The following is a 25,063-nucleotide window of genomic DNA, read 5'->3' on the forward strand; positions in this document are numbered from 1 at the left end:
TTATTAGGCTTTTGGCAGGACCAAACATTGAAATTTATTTGCACACAACTTTGTGCGTAAGATTTTCTCTCCTATAAATTTTACTGAACCACCGCAAATAAATTTAAGTATATTGTTTTTTATAATTAGTTGTTTGTTAGTAATTATGTAATGTGTGTATATGAATATCAGTGGTCACTAATATCAATAACCTCGAAAAATACTGATTTAAAAATTAATAATATTACGATGTAGAATTGGTATAAACAACATTAAATAATCTATACTTTATTATAGATGTATAATATGGATGAGATTACAAAAAAAATATTTTTTGTAATTTAAATATTTTACCTTTGAAATTAAGTAAATACACAAAAAATTATACGTTTTGAGAAAATTAAAAAAGTTAAGCCTTTTTGTACGTGCATGCACAATAAAACTTATTTTTAATTCTGAGCAGAACGATGAATGTATTGATTTTATAATAATATGTGTGTGGTGTGTATGTGATTGTGTGCGTGTACATGATAAGTAGTCAATAAAATGTTTCGATTTTCATCTTTGAAGATGGCTTTAGATAATATTTTTAAAAGTTAAAAATTAAAATATCCCAGTATTTTTCAAAATACATAAAATCTAAACAATATGTATAGATGTTTATTATTTTGCTCTAATTCAAAAGCATAGTTGTTCACAGGAACTTAAAACTTTTAAGTATTTTATGAATTTTACAATACGCATTGACATTTTCAAAATATATAGATTAATTTTAAGATATTATCGATTATTTTAGTATGACCCTAAATTCCTAACACGCTAGTGTAAAGCAGATATTTTACGGTATTCATAGTTTACTCAAAAGTTATTAACTATTATATAATTTGGTATAAATATCTACTATTACAGTAATTAAATATTAATAATAAAATAAATGTAATATTTTGCAAAATAAATTACTTTAATAGTAATATCAAAAAAATATATCACAAAATATACTTAGTGATTTGTTCTGACCGTCTCTGCTCAGAATCGTTTTTTGTATACAATGAATTATTATTGAATTAAAATTAAACATACCCAGTGGTATACACATGCCTACCACTTTTTTTTTACCAATTTTTCTATAAATTGTAAGTGGAAATTGACGAATAATCTAATAATAGTAATAACAATCTGTTTTTGTAATTTACTCTGTTTTTCTAATTATTTATTCTATTGCGAAAAGTGAGATAAGCATAGACGTAAACTAGACTTTTAAATTAGGGGTGCTAGATTTCTAAAAATGTTTATAGCAAATTTTTAAAATTATATTATTATTTATTATTTCTATTGGTGTTTACCAACTGATTCTAAAATTATTATTCATTTATATGAAAAATTATATTTTTTTACATTGTGGGCAAAAATAATGTAATTACTAATATATTTATAGGCACATAATTTATTCGAAACTTTTAAGGGGGATCTGAAGCCCACTTAAGCCCCTCCCCTCCTAGTTACGCCTATAGAAAGAAAATAAATAGTAGATAATTTAAAAATGTGAAACTTATAGAAATGACTAAATTACAAATGTTTTTTTTAAATTGTATTATTTAATAAACATAAATTATGTTTAATTTATGTACAAATATTAATTTACCAATATCGGGGTTATCTCGGGTAAAAAATAGCATGGTTAAAATTACATTAAAAATGGATTATTAGTAAATTTCAACTTACTTAAACTTTGTCAATTTTGTAATTAGAAAATCATTTATGCAAAATTAAAAAAAAAACTGCAAACTATCTGAATTTGAAAAAAATTTGTGTTGTTATTAAAATTATTTAAAATTTTAACTTGTATTGCCCGATTACAATTTAAAATTTTCTCAAAATATGTATTTAAGTACTTCTCTTCATTTCTCAAAAACTTCTAGTAAAATAGTTGAAATTTTGAGTAGTACCTAAATTAGTTTAAAGTGAACACACTTATACACTTGTATAATAATTAATAACTATTAAGCTATACTTTTTCACACTATTATAAGTTAGGTTAGGTTAGGTAACCGATTTGAATATTGAGTTTTATAAAAAATGAATACATCTAATCATCTGTTTAATATGTATAAATAAAGTAGTTGCATTTTAATCATAGATAATAATTGAGTACAACTAAAAATTAGTAAAAATTACAGTAAATAATATTCCTTATTTATTTTCATGAATAAATTATATTTTTTAGTCTTTTTAATTTCATATATTTTTAAAAAATATGATTTTTATCCATAATATTTTATTGTCTAGTAAAGAAAAAAAATTATAAAGGATTTTTTAAATACATATTGCTAAGAAACTAAATATTTTTTTTTATTTGATTACATTAATTCTTTTTTATAAGTACATAAAAGTTGTATAATCTTTTTTTTAGTGACCAGTTACTCAGTGAGCACTTCATGTTTATACAAACATAAATTTTTGTCAAGTTTATAAATACCAACAAACTGCATAGGTATTATAGTTTTAAATAAAATGAGTTCGTAAAAAAATATAATATTATAATATTTATTATTTGTAATTAATAGTAATATTTATAATGTATGTAATATATATAATACACACGTTTAAATTTGATCAAGAATTGTTTAGTTAGAAAGGTAATTTTGTGATGAAATATTTAAAGTTAAACATAAAACAATAACTACAACGACAAATATTAATTTGTATACTTGACAATAGGTTAGGTTTTAGATTATTTTAAATTTTGAGCGAAACGAGAAAATTATTGGTTTCACAAGGTTGGAATGTGTGTTTTTTTCAGAAAACATTGTTTAGCAGGGATATTAATTGAAGGCCATTTTGATCGTACTAGCTACTATTAAAAATAATGTAGAAATAACAAAGGTACCGTTGTTGTGTCCCTAGAAATATTCTAATTAAGTTTTTATTAAATTGTTGAATGTTACTAATTTATTTTTAGAGTAATTAACTATGAATTTTTTTCTTTTATTTGCAGAACTTGTTTTACAGAAAATATTTTTGCACAGTATATTTGTTATGTTTACTTTCACCAATTTGATTCAAAATACATTAGTATATTTTTCAAAAGATTTTTATTATATGCACTGATTTGTAAATGAAATGTAGCTAGGGGTTTTAAAAATCGTACGTATAGATGTTATAGGTAAAAACTTCAAAATGGCTCATCAGTAAAAAATATGTATATTCTGTTGTTTACCTTCAACTAAATGGTATCGCGGAAACTGAATATGATATCGATTATTGTTTGTGAGCCGCGCAAGTTTTGAGAAAAAGTGGTGTATTAATTGGTATGTCTTACTTTTAATGATTTGAGTTTGAATACAACTAGGAGGACGTATATTCAAACATTTTAAACCAGTTAGATTTTCGAGTTATTTTTAGTGACTCATTAATATATGTATAATATACACCATATACTAGGTAATATACTTGTTTGTCACCATTTACCAATGGTGTGCTTGTAATGAAATTGAAAATATATTTCACTATATCTATAGGAAAATGTACAAATAGTTGATAATTATTTTAATAATTACTATGCATATGATATATGTATCTACATTTTATTCTATTTTATTTATAAAAAAAAAAAAAACAAACAAAACGTTAAACCACGAAACTTCATATTACAATATATTTATCGTGCACACTGCATATAATATAGGTTATAAGAAAATATGACCTCCCGTCCATCCGATTCCTCGTACATTAAATTTCGTAATATTGTATTAAAGATTACGCATTAAGCTAATTGATCTTCAATAACAAGTGGAATACGTTATTAGTCACTAAAATTAGATCTAGATGTTCGGTGGAGACGTGCAGTGAATTTTATATTTCTTTGTGAACAGCTAGAAATCTAATCAAATGGATTTTCCATTTCTACTTACTAGTTACTCCTCGTCTCTATGGATCTGAAACTACATTCTCTGCTCCAATACATACAACTCATACCTACATTATTATAGCCTTTAACCGAATATGTATGTTTTGCTATTGTTTTTCCTTCTATTTCTTTTTAATATATTTGTTCTATTGCTAATTATAATCGAGTTATTGTGTATACACAATTATTGTGTAATACAAGAATATAATTTTGTTGCAAATACAAATAATATAATATTAAGAGTAATTTAATTAGGTATAAATGTTGACGTTTCAGAATAATATACATATCTATGTTGAGATTCAATACCTATAAAGTGATATATTCTATAGCATATCAATTGTGTATTCTAAGTAAATTCACGTTATTTTTAATTAAGTTCTGACATATGTCTCAGTAAAATTAGTTCAACTTAAAAGTTATAACACTAATTTTAATGTTTAATACACAGTTAATTTTTTACATGTACATATAAAAATTTTAAAATAACAGTTTAGTACCTATGAAATTCCTTAAATCATAAAAATATAACGATTTAGGTGACTTTCGAGTGTTGTTTATGTAATGCTCATCGCGTGCATATACCAGTTTTGCGAATTGCGCTTAATAGTTGCTACATTCGAGCGTAAAGTTCGAACGGAATTTTGTTAGAGTATAAGATTGATTCTGTTTATAAGCCATAGCCATAGAATGTATAAGATATTATTGCTGAGTGCTGACTACACACATGTATTTTAAATAGGAAGTAAATATATTTATTTTTATCTCAGTAAGTAGACGCGTTAACTCGGAATAAAAAATATACGAACAAATGTTAATGTTAAAAGTCATAACTGTGTAGACAGTATAGTACATATAATAAGATACAAATAGTAGAGCTAGTTCTTATTTATATTTATTTTCGAAGGTCTGGGTATGTAAAGAATACAACAATAAGGTGACTTTAACGTACTTTTGTTGTGATACTACAGCAGACATAATATATAAAAATAAAAATACTCTTCGAGTCATTAGGGATTTATATATATATATATTTTTTTATTGAGATAAGTTAAATATTTTTAAAGATTTCCCTACACAAATTGTTATATTACTTTAGATAGATCTATTATATTATAGTAGTATGTTTTGTATAATAATTTACAACTAAAGGATACGATATTTTTCTAACGGTTGTGTATAGAAATACATTATGCATTAGTGTAGTGTATCTAAGCGGGCTGCCATAATTATCGAGGATTTAATACAATAGTTTTTGGAGGATAATGAGAATAGTCTCCTCGTAGTATCATTTGGCCTAAATGGACAAATAGTTTTCAAAAATATTATAAGAAAATACCTAATTAGATAAGAGAAGATCTACAAGGTGCTTTTTTATTAGAATCTAGTTTATATATCAATCATTTCAATAATTTTTACATTAAAAATATCACAACGTAGTCATACATCATTCTAGATTTAATATTTAAGTTATCAGTTATATAAGCATTTTATATCATATATTAATATTTTTTTTATGATTAGTGTACATGCAATATCCTGATGTCTATAATTCTAAAATTCTACATACATATAAATATATAATATAATGTCATATGATAACAGCGTTATGATGTTTTGGTATAATTTTCAAACTGCTACCGTAGATGGCAGTTGTAATTACTGTCGCGCAAATTTGCAAGAACGTATTGTATTCATCGTATGACGATGAAACTATAATATTTAAAACCGTATTTAAATGCATTCGGATAATGCCAAAATTGTACAGTTGGCGGCAGCCACATAATATACATAATATACACGTTTTGCTTGGTCTGTTCATTGCGTGTTGTGTGTGTATGATGTGACTTGACGTGGGTTGGATGCGTGTTAGTCGGCCTTTTTATACCAACGCGCGCGCACAATTATTTCCCTAATCGCATAGAAAACATGTGTGTGTACGCGCCAGTAAAAATGGTTTTATCTATATATAAGTATATAATATAGTAATGATATATTATAGCTAGTATTATGACATGATACCCGTAAGCTTCATAGACAAAACATATGTATATACAGAATGAATCACCAAGCATGCTTACCCCTATTTTTTACTTAAATAATACATTTATTCTAAATCTGATTTTTGGAATTTTTATAAATACCATATTTTTAGATTGTTAAGATTTTTTAAAATTACTTAACGAGTATCTTGTTAAGATATAAACTTGTGTTTTTTCAATAAGAACTTTCCTTCTTCTTCTGAATTGTAAATTATTTAGTAGATAATTTTTTTGAATAGTCCGTCGTATCAAAATCAAAATTCGAGCGAATGGTTTTTGAATTATTATAGACCTTTGGAAGATAATATAGGAAATATGGTGGCTTACAAATTTTAACAATAATTATCATTCAATAAATATTCATAAAAATGTTCTTCTAAGTATAATAAATACGAGATCCAATATGACATCTATTTAATATTTTTGTAAAACAATTTTTAAGGACTGTTATCCTTAGTATACATATTTTAATAACTGAGAAACTGCTCAAATTTTGAATTTGAAACAAAAAAATGTTCAAAAATTATATCCAATAAATAATTTTCAGTATGAAAAAGGGGTATTCTCATTTGATAAATAGAAGTTTTCATCGCAATTTAAAAGTATATAATATATATAAATATTTAAGTAAACTTAAAAATTTAAAATTGAATAAACCCATTTTTAAAGTAAAAAAAAGAGGTAGATATGTTTGATAACTGTACACTATACTGTGATTGTCTGTGATGTGTTTGTCAGAAATGTTTTGGCTTGTAAGTTTCCTTTGTTCATAAACTTCTATTTTATTTATTTTTTGTTTGTGTGCTTCAGAAATATAATTGTAGCGGCTTATCCCCAACTATATAATACGTATCCTTGCACATAAGTCATTGTTACTAATTAAATTGCTACATAATTCCATACTGCACGCGTAAACAAACACTTTAAAAATGTTCACAATGAGCGAAATGAAGCTTATAAGTTATCACTAATATAATAGTAATAATATATTACGGTACATACAATATACTTCGCGCGCGGGTAGTAATAATGCAGTTAATGTTTGAGAATCTATACAACTGATATAATATTATAATTTATAATTCGAATGATATTGATCGATACGGATTGATGGGCATAAATATCAATTTGTAGTGCTACCGTAACGTCGTAACGAAAGGGTTCAATATAACTTATAATTAATTAATTAATAACTTAATTATTATTTTTAGGTTGTAAACATGTACTAGTATTTCTGTTATTTTCAGATATAAGTATTGTTGCGTAGGTTATGTTATCGACTTAATAAGTATAGACACCTCCGTACTTATATTATAATTCGTACTATATGATAACTTTATTATGGCGTGGTGTATGCATTATATATTATTATTATATTTATACACACTGTAGCGAATATTTGCGATTATAGTATTATACTATTATATAATAATAACGAAACTCTGTATCGTTTTGTCATTGTGGTTTGAGATACAGTAATATTATGGTTACCGTTTATAAAGTGTTTATGATGATATTATTATTATTGTCATTATCGTTATCATAATATTATTATTATTAATTAGTTTTATGTTGTCTTAGACCTCAGTGATAGGATTAAAATAAACGAATCAAAAATTCTACTTACAAAGTCATGGTACATAATTATATAAATTATAAATTATTATTATACTATGAAATTATATATAATATATATATAGATAATTTATGTAATATATGTATTATATGTGTCAGAACTTTGACGTAGTAATGCTTGTGAATCCACGTGACTTCACTAGTAACTAGTTGTTTTTAATACTTTGTACGCCACTACGATATATTTTTTATTTTTTATTTTCATATTTTGTTTGATTACGACGTCATGATATTATATTATGATGATAAATCTGTGTAGATACGATCTCGATTAGTAAGTATTTGGGTATACTCAAAAATTCCAAAAATCGGAAATTTTATAAATTTATCAATAAATGAAAAATTAAGTTGAGCATGCATGGTGAATCGCTCAGTATATATTACGAAAAATCCACTCGTTTCTATAATTTTTTATATTTTTAATCATGCGGTGATGGTTATTTACCGAGGTCTAGTGTACATAATATCATCCCGGTATTATAATACTACATATTTATTACATTATTCTATTGTGAATACATTTACCTTTAATCTCTGTATGCACACACGCGCCTCAGGGTTGGTGAAAAGAGCGGGTTACAGAGAATGGAGTATTTGTATAATGTACATGCATAGCGTTGCCTTAAGGATAGTTTTAAGACCTGAACGGACTCTAGGGTATATTATACAAGCTTGATGTGATGTTTATAAACATTGACCGCTTTGTAAGTGGCTGTTATCTAGTGTAAGATCATTAAACGCGTGGTAATACAGTGGCCCAGTTGAATATTTAATGCTATAGCCACCGCCACTACTATGGGCATACTATATAATATACGCTACATTTTTGGTAATGTGTTTAATGTTTACTACTAGTTACCTATTTTTTGGCATATCGTTTTTTGTATAACATTTTGCATCGTGTTTTTTAAACGCTATCGACTATTTTTGTTATGTGCGTTTTGAAAACAATCGTGACTTTTTTTCGACCTTGTCAAATGTGCAGATTAATCGGCCATTTCCAATATAACAGCTCGTGTGTCAAGGCTTTTAGTAAACTTTGGTAAATTCTTTTTATGCCTGTTAATTTCACCCTCCGCAACTCCTCTCCAGATCCGTATGTATCGATTTTCATATACACATTCAGCTTTGTGGAAAACTTAGTAGAAAAGCACTAACCCATTAGAGACATTAAAACTTTCACAAAAGGGTTTCACCCCGCCCACGGATAAAAGCTACTGGCGTCCCACCACGCCACGTATAACCATTGAGTGTGAATTTCATTTCAATGGTTCGTTTAACACACACACAATTTCACCTCAGGAGAAACTAAATCCCCAATATCAAAGCGTGACATGTACTAAGCAGTACATATATGTCAATATTTACACTGCGTCAATTAATAATCATATTATTATTATTTTTTTATTCGTGTATAAATACAAATTGTATTATACAGGAAATGTGTGTAAATTCTTAAAATTATATTAATTATTAATGTATTTTACACACTTTATGTCAAAATTGACACTGCACATGTCTTGTAAAATCCGTTACAAAATCGTATCTAACCACAACAATTCTACTTATACTATACGGTTTATATTTACAACTGTACTACCAATACTTTACTTTCAAATTACTTTGTATCTATAGCAACACAGAGGTATTCTATTAAACGAATGAGGCCAAAACCCCGTCCAACAGTCGTGTTTATTGAGTACAGATCTAAAATATAAAAATAGAACTAAGTTAATATACACAAACAATAGAAGTACTCATTTAATTAAAGATTATAAACAAATATTTTGCCATCTAGTAATGTGAATATTATTAATTAGTATGTGTTCATATATATTATTTTGCTATTTAAATTGAACTGTCATAGCATAAGTCTGGTATATATCGTTCGTAATAAATTATTGTAACTTTAAATTTACTTCTAAAAAAGCAGAATTCCATTAGAGTTAAAAAAGTATTTTCAGTTTTTAAAACATTTAATTTCATGAATAATCCTAATTCAATCATCTTATTTGTTTAATGTAGATGGTAAAAAAATGTATCAATAAATATTTATAACCATGTAAGTATATTTTATAATAGTGGCACCAAAATGTATGTTATATGGTGCAAAGATCATGATTTAAGATATAATTTTTTTGTTAAATGGAATTATTTTCACGTATAAAGTGTGTAAACAGTTATTTTTTGTTGGATCCATTTTTTTGGTATGACTTATTTATGATATTTATACATGATAACTTTCAAGTTCATTTATAGATTGATAAAAATGTTTAAATAATATATAATTTATTTGTTATTTTTGTATTATTTATGATTACTTATTTATTAATTATTTAATAGCAATATAGTGAGATAAGCTTATATTAAACTGAAATATTTTTAAATATCGATATAATTTTATTAAAATATAAGTATGTTTTAATTTATAGAAATAAAAAATATAAGTAATATTGAATAAATTGTATTCTCAATCGTTTTAAAAACTTTATGAATTTATTGAAAATTATTTCGTTTTGAGCATGTAAAAGTTTTTCTAGTATTTTCGATAAAAAAAATAAATTGGTTAAACGGTTTATTTCAATTGTGGAAAGTTTTAACAATAAATTATAAAAAATAATGAATATTAATTTTCAAATGGCCCTGAATTAAACACTTGAATGAAAAGAGCTTTTATATATATTTTTAAATTGTATGATAACTAATTACTATTTTCTTAAAATGTTCTAGATAATATAATTTACCTTACAATGATACTATACGTATTTATTACTTGGCAGATTATTGAAATATGCAATAGAAATATATGAATTTATGTGTTACCTATGGGAAGCAGAATATTTATTATTAGGAATTAAATTAAATCTCTCTAAACGCCACGAGATAAATTAAAAAAAAAAAATTGTTTATTATTAATCTTATTATTTTTATTGTATTACGTGGACATTTTAAGATAGCTTGTCAATTAGTTTAGTGTGATTATTGAATTTAATTATAGTTTTAGATTTATATGGAAATTAAGAAAAATTTAATACATTATATAGTTTGTAGTTTTCAAGGCTAATATTTTGATTTTTTTTCATTTTCGAAACACCACGTTTGTAATCCATAAATGAATATTTTTACCGCAGTTCCCAAGTGTTTACTTAAACATGTTTATTTACTGTAAAAATATATACAAACAATTTGCATTGTTGAGTGAAAACAATTTAAGTACCTCTATATACAGCAGCTTTAAAATACTTAAAAATAGTAAATACTTATAACATTATATTCTTGACACGTAAATAAGTGTTATTGGTTATGATTGTTTTCGTTTAAATAAAATAAAATCCTCGCTAATAAATTGAAAAAAAATTATTCAAATAAAACGTTTGTTTCGGTTTTTTATTTTTTCTGCTTAACTTGAAAACCGATAATTTTATTGTACCTTATAATATATACTATAATAAGTGATGAGTTGTTACTGTTGGCTTAACTTAATTGCGTTTCTTTTGAAGTGATCGTTGAAAATTAAAATTATTTTCGAAAGACTAATAATCATACCATATTGCTGCTGCAATAATAGATTTTGTATTTTTTTTTTACGTTTTTATTGTTCCTTTGAGTATGAAAATCATCTATAGGTTGGATTTTTTTTAAACAAATTTTATCATCGGTGAAAAATATGTTACAGAGGTTGGGTACCAATAGCGCGCGTGGTTTCCAATTTGCAGAGGCCATTCATCAAAAAAAAAAAAAAAAAACGTAGACATGAGCCGCCGGTAAGGCTGCCGCCAAGTAGGCTGCAGGACCAACTTGAAAGCGATCAATCTTGTTGAAGTGAGAAAAGAAAAAGTAAATAAAATAAAAACAAAAACAACGCAGACAAAAAGAAGATAACATTTATCGTCGAAGAGGAAAGACGATTTTTCAAGACGCGCGCGGCAGACGATTTGTTGAGATATTCATTATATATTATACACGAAGAGGGTGAATAGAAAGGATGAAATTATTTGAACCAGTAAGGGTGAGGGTAGAGTGATCGCTAAAGGATTTCCTGGACACTGCTATACCTTATATATATATATAAGATATTATGTGCGCATGATATTTACCGAAAACCAGCCAATAGAGCTGTACGCGGGATTACTGTTCGTTTTCGAAATCAGAGCTGTTCAACCGATGTGTTACGAACTAATAGTAATAATAGGATTTAAACCAGAATCGTTAATATCATACCAATAATTATGTCATACCTTTACAAGTCGCCGTCAAAGCGAGTATTCATTAAAATAATATAAAAATAAATATCATGTGTTATCACTATGTATTACCATAATAATATTACTAATATGTTTTGCATTATTTTTTTATTGTATATTATTAAAACAAAATACGTGAACATGTTATGGTAATTGATACACAACATAATATTGTATATTAAACATATTATAATATATTTTGTCGACAAAGTCTATACAATAATCTCAAATACAAAATTCTTTACAATACACAAATTCAATATTATTATGAATTACGGTACTATAGTTAATAGTGTTGTTTTAAACACAATCTAAAAGGGAGACTTGTGGGTGATGAATAGTCTTTGTTTTGAAATTAGCACTCTCATTTATGCTATTTATAGATTGATGGAAAAAATAAAAGACCCCAGTTTTTACTTTGAAATTCTGCCATTGAAAATTATGCATACTGCAGTTTGCAATAATCCAATATAACAACAAAACGTTTTAACGAACGCATGAAACATATTTACCTATATGTTTTATATATGTATTTTTTATATAATGTATTATATTATATTAAACACATACATATTTAAAACTGTTAAAAACATTACAAACATATTTATACTATATAAACACAATTCATGCTATATTTATATAATAAATATATATCATATATACATATAGAGACATGACAATTTCACATTAAAATTACATTTGAATGTGTCAGATCATTATGATTAATATAAAATCATTTACAGAACGTATCTAAACAACAAAACTGTGAAATCAATTAATATACGAAGTGATTAATTTTAGTGTCGATTGGTTATGGTACCCAACAAACGTTGTCTACTAGTTGGCTCATCAAAACTTTAAATATTTATAACTAGGTAATTATACTTCTTCGAAAATTTCATTTTTATGTACCTCGAAATAATCTGCTTCGGAATATGAAGTTTAAAAAAAGTGGACAAGTGGATACCATTTTGCTGTAAATTACGTATGAGTGGGTCACTATAATGGATGTGTTAGATTTGAATTAATTGACATATTATTGTACACAAAAAACTATTTTTATTTCCCTATTTTTCTTCGATTATCAGCCCATATCACTAAGTATACTTCGTGTTATGGTTTTTTGATATTTCTATTGAAGTAATTAATTTTATTATTAGTATTATCATAGATTGATTTAATTTTTTTTATTAACTTTTGAGTTTCTAGCACTTCATCGTAAAATAGTGTGAATAGGTCCATATTATAAATATATGTATATAATATCTTAAAACTAATATATATAATATGTTTGTGACATATAATACCACAACTTATAACAAAATAATTAACATCATGGTTCATCATTAAATTTGTAATTTTAGCTCAAAAAGAGCTATATAATATAAAATTATATATTTTGAAAATTATACTTTACGTAAATATTTGAGAAAATTTCAAGTACTTTGGTTATTAGGTTTTAAATTACTAAAAATTAAAAAATTGATTTTTTTTAAAATTGATTTTTCATAAATGTTCTCGTTCTTACTTTATTTTTTATTTGTTTTTTCATATTATTTAAATTACACTGAGTATCAATTTAATTTTCTAACCACCCTCAATATTGAAGATTGAAGTATTTTATTAAATACTTATTATATAAACATAAAAATAAAAATAAATATCGTTGTAAAATTAATACATTTATGAAATAATGAGTGTTGACATTCATACGGATTTTCTCGTGTGTAAAATAATGCATAATAAATAAAATAATAATGGTTCCCCCTCATTATCTTATATAATATTACGCATTTGGACTTGCACATGGCATATATTGGATTTAATTTTAGTTGCCTATATAATTGGCGAAATGGTGAAATTAAGTACATAGGTATAGTGTATAAGTATAATATGTATGATATCTGTATACACAAACATAAAATAAACGTATAATATATATTTATAACATAACTGACAGAAAATTTCAGATTATGTTTGATTAAATTAATATGATAATCCCTCACTACAGCAGGTACCAACGTACAAATTGTTAACGTGTTGTTATGCAGATCAAAAATCAGTGTGTTTTGTAACTATGCATATAACACATACACATATTTACCGCTTTATTTTATTATAAACTAAATAATTTATACTTCAATTTAAATTTAAACTCACAAAGGCTATCACCCAAGAATGTAATTTAATTTAAATATATATATATACAGGGTAATTCATTATGTTGCTCATTCCAATGTTTCTTCAGTATTTTAATTATTAAAATTCCTATTTTTGGAATTTTTAAGTATATTTTAATACTATAATTTCAAATTCTTGATATTCTTTCACTACTTAAGTACAGTCCTGCGGAGAAAACGTTTTACAAACTAGTATTCTCTTTTTAACTAAAAATTATTATTTAGCAGAGATTTTTTCTGAAAATAGTGACGTATCAAAATAAAAATTCAAACGATTAGTTATGAATTATTTAACTTTGTGAGGGTTAGAATAATTGGTTCATATTATGATAATATGTTTGGAAGATAGTATAGAATATTTGATGAAATTTTTTGAATATATAGTAATTAATATTAAAATATCAAAATTTATAATTTATAAAAATGATATAATAAGTACTAGATCCAATATTACATCTATTTTAAATTTTTGTAAAACCATTTTAAAGGACTTTTATTTTTAGCATATATATTTTAATAACTGAAAAACTAATAGTTTTAATTTCGAATAATGTAAAGGTACATCAAAATTTTCAAAAAAATTATTCGCTAAATAATATACAGAAGAAAATAATCTCGTTTAAAAATTAGAAGATTGTATTACCTCAGAATGATATCAAAAATTATTAAGAATTTGAAAATACGGTCTTAATGAAAATATATTTAAAAACTCCGAAAACCATGATTTGAATAAATTCATTATTAAATGAAAAATAGAGGTGTTTATACTTGGCAAATCATCCTGTATACCATTATAACAACTTAAGTATTTACCGAGTTTCGTAATGAATAGTAAAATGTTTAATGTAAGTTAAATAAATTCCCACTTATTAATACTCAGTGCAAACGTGCAATATAATTGTTGTGTAGGTGTATGAGTGTATCAATTTATTAATAATCAATTTAAATACAGGTATACGTTTTATCGAGTCGGACTGTCAAACGCGTTGTTTAATAAATATCTCAATGTATATGCATATAATATTATTGCAATATATTGTTTTGATTTAATAGATGAGTTTTTACTTTTTAGTGATTGTATTATATTATTTATATTATTATTTTTGTTTTATAACCCTCTGTAACTACAACTATAAACACCAAACAGTCATGATTATCGCACCACTTACAGTCATACCGTATATGGGTATACATATATTACATTATTCGTAGTGTTTGGGAGTATCTTGACTTAAGTTAAATTTAATGTGAAAAATTCTTTTTTTTTTTAGTTACTTTTTTTGCAGAAAAATTTCAAAATTAATGTTTTTTTAAATACATTTAAGAACCAATTGATAATATATGTAAATAAATCAAATAAGTAAAATATTACGATTGTAAATTAGTAACTTTTTAAACACTGATTATTATATTCGATATGTCTCTAGAAACATTTATAGTTTCTTTTTATTCAATTATATAATATATTATCGGTTTTTTGTTTGTAGATTCAAGTGCAGCTTTTTTCGTTAGTCGTTACGCTACTCTGTAATCCTAGACTGGAAAACCATATGCACGCGTCGCACGCACGCCGTCCAGAAAGCACACCGATATCGGATTGTCTTGTAACAGTTATGCCATAACGTCGTTCGGACGCGCCTGCGCGCTGTGACCCATTGTAATATTATAGTGTACCGCGCATGCATGTATAATAAAAATATTAATTTATTGTTATTATTATTATTATATAATATAAACCTCTCCTCTCTCTGATCGACCATCCGCTCGTTTAGCCAACCTGTCTACGTGTGGTCAAAATCGCTGAGTTAACTGTTAGCCGCTCGAGCGCGCGCTCCTGCGCGTTCACCACGTCCGCAGTGGGTTCGTACCGGAAAATGGAAGATCTGTACATATCGTCGGCAACGGCTGAGCCGTGCACTAATAACAACATAGAGGAGGATTCACCAAAGAAGAAATGGAACGGAGGCTTGGCCATCCTGCAGGAGACCACCGAGGATTGTGGAAGGGGCGGCGAAGACAGCGGCGGCGGAGGAGGTAAGCCCCCGATGTCGCCGCCGGAGCGCAGGAATCGTCGGAAATCGTGGCAAATGGGACGGCTGGACAAGAAGCGCCGGAAGAGTGTGTCCGTGCTCTCGCCCATCCCCGACGCCGAACAGCTGGACACTACCGCACGGGAGTCGGCTTACTATAAGTCCAAACGACCTAGCTGGTGGAACATTTTCGCGCACGACAATTGGGCCCGGTAAATAATTAATATTAATAATACAATTATAAAATAGTTATATCATATAAAAAAATATGCCTTCGCTGCCTACTCGTATAATGATTTGAAACTTTGCGAGATACGAGTACCGAACTATGACACGGTACTGTTAGTTCGAGGGGTTGTTTGAATGGGAAATTAACGTATATAATAGGTAAAAATACGCTACATCCGCCAGATTATTATATTGTCTCTGTCTTTTAAACGTTCAAGTTACAAAATGTGTGTTTAACAGTTTCAATTTTGTACAGTAACCTTTAATGATGAAGGTAATTTATCTATTAACAACTTTAAAGGAAAGAACATAACGTACCTGTTTTCTCTATTGAATTTCTTACGATACTTTAATTTTTAGTTATACTTTAGTTTTTCAACAAGTATATTAATATAATATATCGAAAATTATTGGGCGTTGATAACAATTGAAGTATTGTAAAAAAATCACGAGAAAACACAGATAAATACATTTAAATGTTCTCGCTTTTAAATTTCATAACAGGTAATTTAGTCAATTCTATTATTAAAGGTTACTACACAAAATTGGAACTGCTAAACATAGTTGTGTTATATTGTGCGCATGTAATACGAAGACAATATTATATGCAGATACGTAGATAAGAGTGTACAACGTCTTCTTAAGACCTTGGTAATGGGTAGCTATAAAAGGTATACAGTCGTTGATACCGTTTTTGACACGTGTGAAATGTATATTCCTAGTGACTATCACGAAGTGGCTTAAAGATAAAAACATAGCTTTACGAGTTATTTTTAAATTAGGGTTTTTTTTAGTGTTTTTACACCTTTTTCCACATTAACGGCCTTTAATATTTGTACCTACGTGTTAATATATTACATTTATTGTGATATAAATTTGTATTGATAATAATATAAGCCTATATATTATAAAGATAATTATTATATATTTATTATTATTTATGATATTAATTTATTATTCTAAGGTCAATGTTTGTTTCTTTGAGAAATTTACTATACATGCGATAGTGTTAAAAAAAACCTCATATTTTATATTAACGTGGTTTTGGTCAGAAAATAACTATTATATGGATTTTGAACAGTTTATAATTGTAATACAGGTCGCTTTATGACGGTATTAAATACCCAAAAATGTTAGGTAGTTATAACAATGTTAATAAGTGTCTTTTAATAAACTTGAGCAAAAAAAATGAATTAATGTCAAAATAATTTCATAGATAATAGTAATGTTCTGATAATCATGTTATTAAATACTCAATGTAAACGTAGTATTATACATACTTTACGCTAAGTTTTAAATATTTAAAAAAAAAATGTATTTTTGTTTAGATTGTATTACTTATTTTTAGTAATTCGTTTAAATTAGTTATGAACCTTTGAGGGAGTTGATGTTGTTTATTAATTCATATCAAATGTTGGGGAAAGTATTTTCATATTGTGGAGAGAAGATATACACGGGAGGATATGTTATTTTATAATAATACAAATAGCTACCGTTATATTTCGATCAATATATTAGTAGATAAACTGCAAACAGTATTATCCTTTGAGTTATATCAAGTACATAGTAATATTCAAAATAAGATGTTTTTGTGAAACATTGGCTGGTATAAAACATTTTATTTTTATCTTTAATGTTCATGGTTTTTTTTTTAATTTATATTATTTTTTACAAATTACGAAACTAGGATTGGTATTTTTTTCTTCATTTCCAAAATTTAAACAATCTATTCTTGGTTAAAATAAATGCTGGAAATTAGAAAATAATGATAATCAAATAAAATTAAATGAATAATCTAATAGTTTAGAATGATGTATGATAAAATTATAATTTAGTTTAATAAAATATATTGTATATCTATCTGTAAGTTTATCTCATCATTATAATAGGAATATAGAAAACAAATTTTGAATTACATAATGTATTTTGATTTTGATTATAACAAATTGTCATTGTTTTTATTATTTTTGTTATTTACATATTATTTATAATTTATAATTAGGTACTTTATTACTTTCTATAATCATTAAAAGATACATTGATATCTTAAATTGGTTTCTAAAATGTAGGTTCTTATTGAGATCGACTAAATTTATATAATTTAAATAATCTTAATCTGTTATTATTACATTTTCTTCATATTTCATCATTAAAAATAATTGTATTAAATTATAATTCATTCTTGAATGCTTGATAAGAATGTAGGTATTCGTAGTTAGTAGTGAAAAACAATCTTGATAAAATATATTATAAAGAGTAATAAATATAATAGAGTGGGTGAAAGTAAATCATTTTATTGTAGTTTACAATACTGCTGAGGATAACTATAATCATATAACTAATGTAATTTTTACCAAGAGTAAGTACAACTTAATATAATAGAGGATGAATGTATAAAAAAATTAAAAACCTATCTAAATTTATGTGTTAACATGTGGTGAATAGTGATAGAAAATGGTAATACATAAACTACTCGTATATTGCATAGTAAGTTAAACTGTCGTCTATCGATAATAACATAGACAGTTCTTAATTCTTTTTATTATCATTTAATATCAATGAAACTATTAAAAGTAAATACGTGTATTAGGAGTATAATTTGTTTATTAAACAATATTTATTTAATTGATTGGTAATTAAGAAATATACATTAGGATTTATTTTTAAAATAAAACTGGTTGTTGTAAAGGGGTTATTATATCTCTAATATTTATACTCATGGTTAATTTTTATGTATTTTATGCCACAAGTATAATATTCTAGTATTTATTTATTACATCATTTATGTAGTAATTTTAATGTAAATTATTAATAAAATAAAATAGTGTTTATTTGTTTAAAGATTTTATTTAGTGATCGGGGTGATCACCTGGTATTTCCGTAGTATATAATTTGTAAGTTATTATTATGGAGTTATGCAATTCTGCTTGAGGTACAAAATCATGAAAATATGGTTATTGAATAAATTCTCTTTGACTAGGTAGTTTTAAATTGGCTTAAGATGAAATCAATTTTTATAGTAATTGTGTGATATTGAAGTAAATTTCTTTAAAAATGATTGAAGTGCACAATCTTGTTATCAATTCTTATCCGTCGTTCATCTGACCGCAAAAAAAATGATTTGGTTGCTATTTATTTTTCTTTACTAAAACTTCTGTCTTGTCCATTTATTTAGATCGTCCTTAAATCCTTGACCTATATATTTATTGAACTATTAGAGTAAATGTAACCTTGGACCTGTAAGAGTGTTACGTATATCTTTGTAAATCTAAATGACGATTTAGAACGAACGTATATATATGATACTTACATTTTTATAGTCGCACCTTTTTATAAGTACACATTCTACTTAAGGTGTTATGAGCCGTAGAAAAATCTGTTCTTTTGATCCTGTTGAATGGTTCATTATTATTTGATTATCATAGTTACGTTTTTTTATTTTATTCATTTCCCTACTTAACGATAAACAGCCCTACCCGTATTTACGCAATGTGGTTTTGGTATATAAGAAAAGAAAAGAAACAAACAAATAAACATTATACCAAAAAAAATGCATTAAGCGAATTAAAACAAAGTTAGCGTTCGTCTTATTTTAATTAGTATGTTATGCATCAATTGATTTTTATTATTCAATATCATATCGTCACTTGGTAGTTTTTCTTACATCAATCAATAGTTAAAATGTATGATCATAATTATTTTAAAATATCTAATAAACTATTTTCAACAATCAAAATGATAAATCATAAAATATTTAAACTTCTTTTTAATTTTCAAAATTCAGTTATATCTATTATATTTAAAATTAAATAACCCGATATTATTATATCTGTTTAAATAACATTATTTTAATGAATCTGTTTTAATTTTTGTACCGTAAAGTCATTTTAGAATGTAATTTATTTGTATTATTTAGATTTCAATATTAATAATTATTTTATAATTGTCTGAATGATTACTTTGTTATCTACTATAGATATATAGTACACTTTCATAGTGTACTCTACTTGTATATTATTGTTTACTGTCATGTACTTATGTACTTAGTTTTGATTTGTCTATACTCTATGTGATAATGATAAATCGGCGAATAGTAAAATCCATGGAGGTAGACTAGATACTAGAATACTACTTGTAGTATACAAGAGTTTATGTATTATACTTCGATTATATAGCCATATAGGCAGTTGCTGATATTCATAATTCCTACGTATAGACTATACTACTATAGTCTATAATATACATATTAGAACAATAAAATCACGAACTTTCTGTTAAACTATGATTATTCTAAATCATTATTATGGTAAAGAGTAAAGTAATCGTTTTGACGGGTTCTATCTTTCCAAATGATTTGATTGTACTTAGTTTTATTCATGAAACATTATGCCAAGTTGTAAATAGGTTTTGTAGTACATTATTGTTTTGTTCTTTTATTGCACTAAGAGCTCAGACTTTGAAAAACTCTTTACTTGAATATTTCACTACAGTGACGTTGTAAAAGTTACAATTATATTTCATAAAAACTTATTCAAAAGACCATTTATTAAATTTCGAATACTATTGTTTGTGCTCATGTATCTGGAACTAGATATTTTATATATTTTAAGAATAAATACTACTGTTCATTCTTACAAGAATAAAATTATTCTTGAAATAAGATATCATATTGTTTTGACTCCCATGACTACTATCGTAAATATTTTTTATAATAACAACTTGGGTCAATGAAGCAGATTATATAATTACATCGACTAATACAAATAGTGAGTACTGAGTAGTATTATAATTTATAAGTTACAACAAAATTTGAAGTATTTAGCATGCATTGAACTAGAATATAGTATGCGTATGATATATAATTTTAACTCATAAGTCTAACAATAATTACTTATACATATTTACCTCTTCATGGCCTAACGATCATTAATTTAATTTATTTGACTTATTGTACAATATATTTTACTGTATTTTTTTTTTCATTTTTTAATCAGTTAAATGATTTATCATTAATGTAACACCTTTAAGTACAACACAATGTTTCTATGACGTGAATTTGTGATTTGCTTAGCGTAATTGATAAAATTACGAGTTTTGACAGATAGAGTTTATGGTTATTATTGTTATTTTGGTTTAGTTTATGTGACATATTGGAGGTCACAAGTAATGTAGGTAGATAATTAAATAGACATCCGGAAACATCCAACTTATTTATTATTATAGATATATTTTAATTTCAAGCTCTTAAAATCAAATTAAATTATTTAAAGAAAATTATATTCTAAACTCTGAATTTTACTCAGTTAACTACATTTGATTATAGACGGAAGCTTTATGTATTTTTCCTTGAAATCTTATCATATTTGTCGTAACAGGAAATAATATATAATGGGTAGAAGCGGCATAATATGTCTATTGATAGTATAGTCATGCGATTGTTAAAGATGTAATCGTAAAATATAACCCTGACAGCATGTTATACTCTTATATGCTTATACGATGATTCCTGAGCCTCATTATGTATACAAGTATATAGAGTAAATCACAGTATTAATAAGAGTTAATTTACTCAAAAAAAAAAAAAGTAATGAATAAATAGGTGCACATTATTAAATACATATTTAATGTTAAAAATATCATAACAAGTACCATATTAGTTTAGTTGGTATAAAATATAAGTACTTAAAAGTTGACAAATATTAGGTACTCAAATATTATGCTTGGTCTATTTAATAGTAACGCGGAAGTCATTATTCAAATGTTTTTTTACAATATTTTATGATATAAAACAGTCAAAAAGTTAATAGTTGTAATTTAAACTCTGTTATGAAACGAAATATTATTCTCATTGTTTTCATATAAAAAAAAAGAAATTAAAATAAAAACTTTACCAGCATAACAAACGAGCAAATTAAAACGTAGAAATTCATTATTATGTACTAGTTATGTACTTGGTTTTATAAATTCAAAATACTTTGTACACAGTAATAATATAAATAAGGCAAAAGAATTTGTTGAAACTAGAATGGTTAATTGAATGTATTTAATATTTATTGATGACTTACTTAGACTCGATAAAAAATAAACCATTTGGTTGTTAATTTATTATTTTGTTTTGAATATTCGTTGGAATATTATCATTTGCTGAAGATATAATCTGAAATATATTTACATAAAATCCATAACAAAATATGCGTAGTACAATATGTGAAGGCTGTGTGTTTTTGGGGCGGACGTTAAATGAGACAAATTGTTTTTTTTCTAAACCATGTGGTTAATCTAAACACTGCAAATGTGGATATCTTGGGCGTATACGTTTTGGAACAAATCCAAGACACCGGTCGGCCACTCGCAAATCCCTCGCAGTAATCATGTCCGACAGTATATCCTCCCACTGACTTGATTTTTTGATCCTTTTATATTGTAGGTAAGGTTTTTGTGGGATTTTAAGAGTATATAAAATTAAGGTTAATTTTTTCAACGTATTAACATTTTCAATAATTACTTTGTCACAGTAGAAAATTATCCATTATATTTCAAAAATTATATAATTTCTATAAAATATTACTTTAAATATTTGGTAACAATTTCAAATGTCGGTAATTTAAAATCGATCTTGTCAAAAACTCGTTTTGTGTAAAAATTCCAGTTATTCCTGACTTATTAAAAAATACTGAAAATATTTTACTTTTGGCCACTTAAAAATACCAATTAGAATACAAGTTACAATTTTTTTTTAATAGAAACCACTCTTAAAGTTGAAAATTTCTGTTCTGATAAAAGTTATGTCACACGTAAAATAAAATACGTACATACCTACTACATATTATATTGATGTTATTGTCCAATTATTTTTTAAATTCACGCTAATACTTAATTATTTAAACAGTCCAAACTATTTTATTTTAACTTGATTAAAACCAGCGTGTTTAATTTATTATTATTATTTAACATAATTGTTATTTAATAAATCTATTATATAGGTACGCACTTGGAGAATAAGCATGGTTAATAAATTAATGAGTTATAAGAGCAGACAGAATGAAGAGATCTTCTAGTGGAGGGACTTAGTCACTATGTTATGAGATAGTTGGTGTACATAAATACCTAATCATATTATTTTCAATGAGGGTAATAAATATTTTAGTATCTAATGCATTTATAAATTATAATTGTACATTGAATTGTTATTATATTACAATTTCATTCAACAAAGTAAAAGTATTATTATATATATTAAGTATTTACTGCAGATTTTTTTAAAATGACTCTTACTCTTTTTCATTAATAGTATCAGTATACTACCACATAAATGAATATGTAATTAAAACTGTCAAGGACGTCGTATTTATTAATCTAGGTATACTGATAATGATTTTTTATACATATTCACGGCTTAAGCACAAATAATTAATGAAATCATTTATATTTTTTCTAAAATTTACAAATATAATAAAATATTTGTGTACATAAACTTATATTACATTATATTTTATTAATGTTTTAAGTTTAATATGCTTATTTAGTTAAAGAAATAATTATATTACAAAAGCACTTAATAACCTCTATACTAAGCTGTATGTATATAGGACGTATATTATTAAATATAATATAATGTATAATATTGTATTTTTTAATAATATATGTATTGTATGTAATATATTACAATTTTTATATTATCAATAAAACTATTATTATTTTATTTTTTAGTGATTTCGCACAAATAACATTAACAGTTTTTGTTAAATTCAATTCAATTATTTTTTTTTTGAAATTCTTCTCTAAGTACAATAAATGTCTATATTAAAACACTTATATGACCTTTACACTAGACAGTTTAATAAAAAAAAATCATTTAATATAATAAGTTATTATATTATGATATAAATTATAGACTTTTGACACCTAGTTATATGTACATTTATGTATACTATTAAATTGCATATATGGTTTTAATTTATTCATCTTAAATTTATAAAAGTGTCTTAACTTTTGATTTTGAATATAACACAAGAAGTCGTTCAGAGTTAAAATTTACATGTAAGGGGGAATGTGGTTTGCAATATGTTTGTTAATATTTTTGTGATTTTAAGACAATTACAATAATAATGATAATTAATATACCTACAACGTAGGTACATGTAATTTAACATTGAAATTAGTTTAAAAAAAAAATATAGTTCACTCTACAAATTCTGTCAAACCTATTATTTACAAAACGCATTTCTCGTAAGAGTTAGATGATATTATTTTTATAAGTGCATAGGTACTTAAAATGGTTATTATTGCTATTGTTAAATTTAATGCGCAATTTCTAATACTCGTAAATTTTCATCAACATTTGCATAATTTAAACTTTTAAGCTTAAAAGTAATATAAATTAATAAAATTATTTAGTGAATCAATCATTATATCAGGGTTGTCACGAGTTAGTAGTAAATAAAAGACTCAAGCTTTACCTCTGTCGATATGTTAAAATTATAAGAATAAACTGATATATATATATATATATTGTGCTAAATAATATAAAGTATAATATTTATGAGGAGGTTGGTTACTTAATTTAATTTAATTAAAAATATATTCACACCCAGTAATTATAGTAACTATAATAGTTTAATATTGGTAACGTTTAATTTATTTCTACCATTAATTACGAATAAAAGTTTGGATATAATTATCATAGAGTTCAATAAATCGTTGTACACTTGTATAGTGTATACTATATAAATTAATTATGATTATAGTTATACGACGAATATAGTACTATACTAAACGTATATACTATGTAATGAAAAAATATTGTGTATACATCAAT

The 25,063-nt window shown here is 25.3% G+C and overlaps 1 protein-coding gene across 6 annotated transcripts in view; it reads left to right on the forward strand.

Moving 5' to 3' along the window:
- Positions 1-25,063, forward strand: part of LOC113556984 (oxidation resistance protein 1) — a 157,203-nt gene that overhangs the window by 29,140 nt on the left and 103,000 nt on the right. For 4 of the 6 annotated variants that reach the window (XM_026962233.1, XM_026962234.1, XM_026962235.1 and 1 more), the window contains exon 2: positions 15,475-16,229. The exons of 1 other annotated variant lie outside the window; for it this stretch is intronic. In XM_026962233.1, coding sequence (XP_026818034.1) covers positions 15,862-16,229 — 368 coding nt within the window. In that variant the 5' untranslated portion in view covers positions 15,475-15,861. Of the gene's footprint in view, positions 1-15,474; positions 16,230-25,063 lie in introns of those variants that run through there. One more of the 6 variants, XM_026962232.2, reaches the window with a different exon arrangement.

The sequence above is a fragment of the Rhopalosiphum maidis genome, chromosome 1 (genome assembly GCF_003676215.2).
Source record: "Rhopalosiphum maidis isolate BTI-1 chromosome 1, ASM367621v3, whole genome shotgun sequence".
Lineage (NCBI taxonomy): Eukaryota > Metazoa > Arthropoda > Insecta > Hemiptera > Aphididae > Rhopalosiphum > Rhopalosiphum maidis.